The sequence below is a fragment of the Gadus morhua genome, chromosome 2 (assembly GCF_902167405.1).
Source record: "Gadus morhua chromosome 2, gadMor3.0, whole genome shotgun sequence".
Taxonomy (NCBI): Eukaryota; Metazoa; Chordata; class Actinopteri; order Gadiformes; family Gadidae; genus Gadus; species Gadus morhua.
The window spans coordinates 3,052,989-3,060,604 of record NC_044049.1 but is presented as its reverse complement, the minus strand read 5'-3'; the positions used below and the strand labels follow the sequence as shown (position 1 = coordinate 3,060,604).

Sequence of the window (7,616 nt, the reverse complement as noted above, 5' to 3'; positions counted from 1 at the left end):
ACGCGGATGAATACCAGCAAGGTTCGCGAATCACCACTAAATCACGGCGAGGTCCCTCGCTTTGCGCCGGCTCTTTTTTGTCTCCGGAAATTAGAGGAGACACACATCACATCACACACTGCAGAGGGTGACATTTGAAACGTCAGTGTCTTGCGTGTCCGTGGGGGCGGAGCATTAAGTTAGGGGAGGAGCAAGGGGTCAGGTGAGAAAAGGAGAGGACGTCTGGTTGAGGAATCGAAACTTAAGGTTCAGAGAAACTGAAAGCAACTTACGTCAAAGCTGTTCTCTCGTTCAGGCGAGAAAATAAAACGCATTTTGGAACAAATAGTCTGACAGACAGTAACAACACGGTAAGTAAAACAGCACAACTTGAGAAAGTTAAAACCTCTCTTCCCGTTATGGAATTAGAAAAACACAATTGCTCAATACATAAACCTTGTCGTCTGTGTCTAGGAATGGCCTGTGCTAACACTTCCTGGTCTGAAGAGAACTTTTCATGTTCCATCTGTCTGGATGTGTTCAACAGTCCAGTTACCACCGCATGTGGACACAACTTCTGCAGAACCTGTATTACCAAGTTCTGGGATGAACAAGTCCAGTTCAAATGTCCTGTTTGCGACAAGATTTTCGACACAAAACCTGATCTACAGGTCAATACCCTCTTCTCAGAGATGGCTGCTGAGTTTAGAACGTCCGTACAAATAAAAGAGCAGCCTTGTGTTGAACCAGCAGAAGTTCCCTGTGACGTCTGCACTGGGACCCAGCTGAAGGCTGTGAAGTCCTGCCTAGTGTGTCTTATCTCTTACTGCCAAACCCACCTGGAGCCACATCAGAGAGTCGCAGGCCTGAAGAAACATCGGCTGGTCGAGCCTATGGACCGTCTGGCAGACAGGATGTGTAAGAAACACGACCGACTTCTGGACCTCTTCTGCCAGACTGATCAGGTGTGTGTGTGTCAGTTCTGCACAGAGGCAGACCACAGGTCCCATCCTGTTGTACCTCTAAAGGAGGAGTATAAAGTGAAGACGGCCCAGCTGGGGAAGATAGAGGCTGAAGTTCCGCAGATGATCCAGGAGAGAAAACAAAAGATTAAGGAGATCACAGACACAGTAGAACTGAGCAACAAAGAAGCAGACAGAGAGATAGCTGATGGTGGGCATGTCTTCACTGCTCTGATAGGCTGTGTTGAAAAGTGCCGGGATGAATTCAACCAAACGGTGAAAGAGAAACTGAAATCCACAGAGAAACGAGCTGAAGACCTCATCAAAGAGCTGGAGCAGGAAGTAGAAGATCTGACCAATAGATGCTCAGAGGTGAAGCAGCTCTCACACACTAAAGACCACCTCCACTTCCTCCAGGCCTTCAGATCCCTGAAGGATCCTCCACCCCCCAGGGACTGGACCACGGTGGAGGTCTGTCAACCGTCATACGTAGGGACCTTGAGGAGATCCCTGGACCAGCTGGAGGAGACCCTGAACATGGAGATGAAGAAGCTGCGTGATGCTGAACTGAAGAGGGTCCAGCAGTATGAAGTAGATGTGACTCTGGATCCTGATACAGCTCATCCCCAGCTCATCCTCTCTGAGGATGGGAAACAAGTACATGATGGAGGTGAAGAGAAGGAACTCCCAGACAACCCTAAGAGATTTGTAAATCAAGTATTAGTCCTCACGAAGCAGAGCTTCTCCTCAGGGAGATTTTACTTTGAGGTCCAGGTTAAAGACAAGACTATATGGTTTTTAGGAGTGGCCAGAGAGTCCATCGACAGAAAGGATGAGACCATGTTTACCCCTAAGAATGGTTACTGGGCTCTTTTCTTCAACAAGAATGGATTTATACTTCATGATAACCCTCCTGTCTGTCTCCCTCTGAGAGCTGAGCTCCAGAAGGTGGGGGTGTTTGTTGATTATGATGAGGGTCTGGTCTCCTTCTATGATGTGGAAGCCAGGGTTTGTCTCTACTCTGCTACTGGCTGCACCTTTAGTGAGCCTCTCTATCCAATCCTTTCTCCAGGTTCACCTCAAGAAGGTAAAAACTCTGCCCCCCTGATCATCTCACCTGTCAATCAAACAGACTAGGACCTTTGTTTGGTAATAATCAAACAACCAAAACAACTGAGGTTGTTTCCTGAATTAGAATCTCTACTATGTGAGATCTGAGAGAACTGCATAAATGTCTTACTGCTGTCATTCAAAGAGAATGAGTTCTTTCAGAATCTAACCCCAGTTGTTGAATGTAACTCATTATAAAGGGTTGGATTACACTCTATTGTCTGTTTTCCTCCGATTTTTTTACATGTTTAAGGCTATTGTTAACAGTTGCATGTAAAACATTTTAAGAGGATTCATTTGTATAAATGTTAATTGTAGTTTATTAACTTTTCTTTGGTTTTTACTTCTGAATAGTGAATGACAAAACAATACAATGTCAGATTTTAATAAAAAGAAAAGCAAAAAAATGTAATGTGTAGGCCAACATTATCATTGTAATTGGTAATTTCAGTGGAATAAATACATTCCAGTCCGATAGTGTTCAGTAGAAAAACTGCCTCAGTGGGATACAAAAAATCTTTGAGTTTGAGTTGCCTCAAACCCTTGTTTTGATAAATTCACTGAAAACTGTAAAAGCCTTTAATTTTTGAACCAGTAATTGACTTAATCTCCACCATACAACAACTGTTCATGTATTACACACATAAACAAAGCTCACTGTGACAACATGTATAGATTCTCCCCATGTGTGTGAGTACCGTGACTTTGTCTGGTCAGCTCTCCTCTCCTCTCTCCTATCTCTGCTCTCCTCTCTAGCTCATCTAGGATTGTTTCTTGTCTTACGTTACATTGCATTACTTATGGTCTAAATAAGTCACCAAGTGCGACGTCAGTCGCCTTTTAGAAATAAAAGCGCAAAGAGAATCAAAGACACATGCACACACATCTGTTAATGATCTCTAATGTTTGGTTCTATTATTTCAGTCGTTCTGTTTATTATGTACTTTTAAGTGGCTATTCTTCAGTTATATTTGTTGTTAATGCATAATGGTAATAAACAACTCGGTCAAACCAACTGAATGTTGTCGTGTGTTCAGCCGGTGATTCATTCTGTTTCTTCAGTCTAAATCCTCCAAGCTGAGCAGATGTTTCTCCAGAGCTCTCTGTTGGTTATCCTAGCAGCACACCTGGAAGGTCCTTCAGCCCCCTGGATCCCAGCAGGTCTCTATGGGGTCCTGCCCCCTGACGTGGGCCCAGTCTTCAGTCCCTCCCTCCGCCTCTTCCTCACCTCACTGGTGGCGTGGTGGACCAGCTCAGACCTCTGGAGACAACAGAATATTTGAATTATGATTAAAGTACGTATATAATCGAACGGTTATGCTCATAACAGCTCATGGAAAATATCAATAGTTTGAAGTGAGGGTAGTGTGTGTGTGTGTGTGTGTGTGTAATGATTCATATATTGATGGATAGGTGTGAATGAGCAGCTAGATGGGCTGTTTACAGAGACGGCTACCTGTGTGAGTTGGAGCTTAGCAAAAGTGGCTCATCTGCCGATACAATAACACACACAGACTGCTGAGGCAGTGTGTGTGTGTGCGCGTGCACGTGCACATGTGCGTGTGGAGGACAGGGCGCGGAGGGGCCTTTGAGACGTGCTGGTGAACTTCAGCGGCCTCCTGTTGCATCATGGGTAAATGACGTGTGAGGAGCAAAAGACGGAATGACTAAGACATTAGTCGTAGACTGAAGACAGACAGCGGCCACCATTCATTGGTCCGTCTGCTGTTGCGGAACTCAATACTGAGGGAGGAAGAGATGGAGGAAGAGTGGGAGCGACGGAGGAAGGGTGGGAGAGAGGGAGGAGGAAGAGAGGAAGGAAGAGAGGACGAGATGAAGAGTGGGAGGAAGAGAGGGAGGAAGAGTGGGAGAGAGGGAGGGAGAGAGGGAGAGAGGGAGGAAGAGAGGTAGAAGGAGTGAGAGGACGAGATGAAGAGTGGGAGGAAGAGAGGGAGGAAGTGCTCACGCAGAGCTCTGGTCAGGTGGTCCCCCTCCGGGACAGGGGTTGTTGTTGTTGTTGTTGTTGTTGTTTGACTGTAGACCTCTGCGTGTGGACTTCCTGTGTTGCAGTGTGTTACACGGCGAGGCGTACTCCCGTCCAGCCGGGATTCGGTTTGATGTCTCTTTATTCGTTCGGGCAGAGCCAGCGGTAATAAATGTTGCATTACATTTATGTTCAAAGAGGGATTTATCACACACTCACAAACACACACAAGGGTACACACACAAACGCACACGAGCACATATGTTTTTATTTGTATGGACGTCACCGTCAAGTGGTACATTTCCAAATGAGACTCCCCCATAAACCGAACCCAAAATATTTCAAGATTTCAATCTCAATATTTTGTATGGGGTTACTTATAAAAGGATCAATAATGAATATTAAAATGTGCTAATTCTTGTCGAATTCCTCAACCATGCGTCGCATTCGCCTCATCCATACAGAGCGCTACTAGATGGCAAAACATACTTTTATAAAAACGCTAATATATAAAAAGATTCTTGTTATTCCCTTGAAAAAAAAAAAAGGGCTTCTCTCACTCCGGTAAGTTTGATATAATTTGGAACCAGGGGATTCTTCGGGCTCGCTATAAGCCAGACTGGGATAAATTTCATTGCTTTTTGGTGAAGAGACTCCGGTTTAATAACCATTTTATCAACATGTGGGGAAGGCAGGCTTAGAGGCCTGGCTCTCTTCGTCTCCGCTGTATGGACACAAATACACACTGATAAACCCTATTCACTCCACTCCGGTCCTAGCAAAGGAAATACTGGCTTGCACCAGCCTCCATTCTTCACGGCGGTTTATAAATCCATCGCATTTTTCTAGTTTCCATTAAAAAGGAAAGTTGGGAGCGAGTAAAAGAGCTGATTCTGTTTCTTTTTCGTTGAAACGTTTTATCAACCCGCCCTCAGTGGGATCCGATCCCCACATCATTCGTTATTTCTTATTCAGTGGTTTTTCGTGCTCGCTTCATCGCCGGTTGCCGGGGAAACGGTATCGTGCGACATGGCGGCTTATCTCATCAAAACCCCTCATTTCCTGCCGGGTCCGGCCCTCCCCTGCCGCTGTTCCCATGGCGATTGGGGTGTGAGGGTGGGGGGGCTGAGTGGGCCGGGTGAGGTGAGGGCCGTAGACGTATTAACTGAGTCGCCACGCCGACGCCAACGCCGCCGCCACATATTGGAGGGGCCGAGACTGTAAAGAAAACAACAAAGCAGCGCATTTCTGGGTAAAAAGCACTTTAACGTTCACAATTCTCTAACGCTGTCAATGGGTCATTTTTATAGAGTCAAATAAATATCAAACATAACATTTCATATAATACGATTCAATATGAATATCAAAATGACTCATTGAAACCAAGTTGAGAAATGTCAATGTTAATGCTTTAACCGCATCCGCGGTTACCAGACTTGACCTCCCCAATATGGCGCCGACACAACCCAGCAACGGGCCCAAGTCTCGGTTCAGGAGGCTGAGACCACACACAGTATGTTCACACAGAACAGAGTAGCCTGTGATGACAACACAACAAATACGGGGAACACAGTGGGCGGTGGGGGACGTGGATGGTTCCGGAAGGGGACCCCATTACCGGTCACCACGTAGCGCCTCAAAATAAGAATACCTCTGCTGTGTGTCTACTAGTGGTGCTAGCTCACCCGAGACATGATGTGCTCTGCAACAGTCGGCCTGCTGATATGGAAGACAGGAAAGCAGACTTCATTAAGTCAAGTCACCATCCAGAGATAGAACACCCAATGGGTGTGTAGCACCTAATGGATTGGATTTAATTTATATAGTGCTTTTCTAGACACTCAAAGACACTTCACAGTGAAGGGGGGACCTCACCAACCACCACCAGTGTGTAGCACCCACTTGAAGATGTAGCCCTCGTATTCTCCGCTGTCACCGAAAGCTTAGTCTACTAAAGGTTGTCCTTCGAATGAAAATATACTCTATATCCCTTCCCCCAGAAATGGGGCAGGGATATATATTGCCATTCTAGGGAGAATACGAGGGCTACATCTTCATCCCCAGGTCTCAGGAATTCGACGGTGGTTTTGTCGGGATTTAACGTCAGTTTTATCCGGTTCCCTCGATATATCTGGATATATATATCGCCCTGCATGAGAGGGAGAGTCTATCACAACAAGGTGTGTGTAACAACGCCAAAAAGAGCTACCGGTAAACTTTAGTCGCTTCCTGACCTGCTGCTCATGTTATTATGTCATGTGACTAAGTGTGTGCGCACCAATCACATAGATTCCCACACATAGATGCATAGATCCATCAGACCCCATGCTCTGCTACCCATGGTGTTAAATAGGGATGTGGAATATTGTTTTTCTGTTTTCATTGAAGCCTAATGGGGTTGTTGTTTTGAGGAATAATTGAATACAGGGTGTTTGATTCCCAGTGCTTTTGAGAGTCATTTGAATGCAGAACATGCAGCCCTTAAGAGGCTGTGCAAAGTCATTAGCACCTTTTACAGCTTGTTTGTTTGAGAGCCCTGATTATCTGAATCCTGGCTGTCTCATTTGGGCTCATTTGCTCCAATGATCAACAAAGAGAATCTTAAAAGCGAGACAGTGTAAAACTGAGAACCATGCTTTGAAGAGCACACCGGTGTTGTTCTTATCAACGGGAGGTGGTCAGGCTAGGATCTCATCGGTTAGTTCAGAATCATCTCCATATTCTGTCTTTTAAAATCAAATGTTATTTTTTTTTATTTGTCAAAAGTTATTAAGGATTTAATATTGCGTTTCAGCCGGGGAATACCTTGAGGCGGCCGTCAATGTAATCCACACCCTCAACGTGCCCAACATGGATTGTTTCCAAGTCTGGTTTCAAACATCCGCAGCGATTGCGGTTCTCTTGAGTCGACCACTTCGTGACGGTCGTGTGTAAACCGACGGGTGACGCCACCAATGATGCGTCCGTGTTTGGTGACGCACTCGCTCGATCAAGATCCATTACTCCAAACACAGAAACACAAATTCAATTAGTCACGCCCTGTCGCTGCGCGCTCCGACGGACTGCTTTATGAACGCAGAGCGGGTTGGTGGGCTGCGACACTCAAAGCAGTAATTAAAATGAATCTAGGATCTATCCCTCTTTCAAGAGAACTAATTGGATTTATTCTGCTGCTCTTCATACATCAGCTGAGCTGAAGTGATAGAAAATCAATGTTTGTGTGTGTGTGTGTGTGTGTGTGTGTGTGTGTGTGTGTGTGTGTGTGTGTGTGTGTGTGTGTGTGTGTGTGTGTGTGTGTGTGTGTGTGTGTGTGTGTGAATGAGGGTGCATGCATGAAGGTTTTTGTTTTTGGTCACACTTATCCGTGCGCATCTGTGATTACAGAGGCATCTTTACCCTCTCAGGGAAAAAGTAATGACTCGCTCTGGGTTATATACTTAGGGGTTATACCTCTCCCCAAACCTTTGTGATACACCATCCTGATTGGCTTACACTAAATGAGTGGCAGCTGTACCAGGAAGTGGTTTTCATCGATAGTCAGTTTTATTTTTAAATCATGCCATGCCAGCATTTGCATGCAA

The 7,616-nt window shown here is 45.4% G+C and overlaps 1 protein-coding gene across 1 annotated transcript; it reads left to right on the top strand.

The window, feature by feature from the left end:
• The first annotated feature begins 82 nt into the window (after positions 1 to 82).
• LOC115537737 (E3 ubiquitin-protein ligase TRIM39-like) lies at positions 83 to 3,071 on the top strand. Its single transcript, XM_030349794.1, has 2 exons — positions 83 to 350; positions 454 to 3,071. Exon 2 carries the CDS (start codon positions 456 to 458, stop codon positions 2,076 to 2,078), a length of 1,623 nt encoding a protein of 540 aa, XP_030205654.1. The 5' UTR covers positions 83 to 350; positions 454 to 455; the 3' UTR covers positions 2,079 to 3,071.
• The last annotated feature ends 4,545 nt before the right edge of the window (positions 3,072 to 7,616 follow it).

Coding starts and splice junctions, on each gene's coding strand:
- LOC115537737 (XM_030349794.1), top strand. CDS start 456: ATGGCCTGTGCTAACACTTCCTGGTCTGAAGAGAACTTTTCATGTTCC.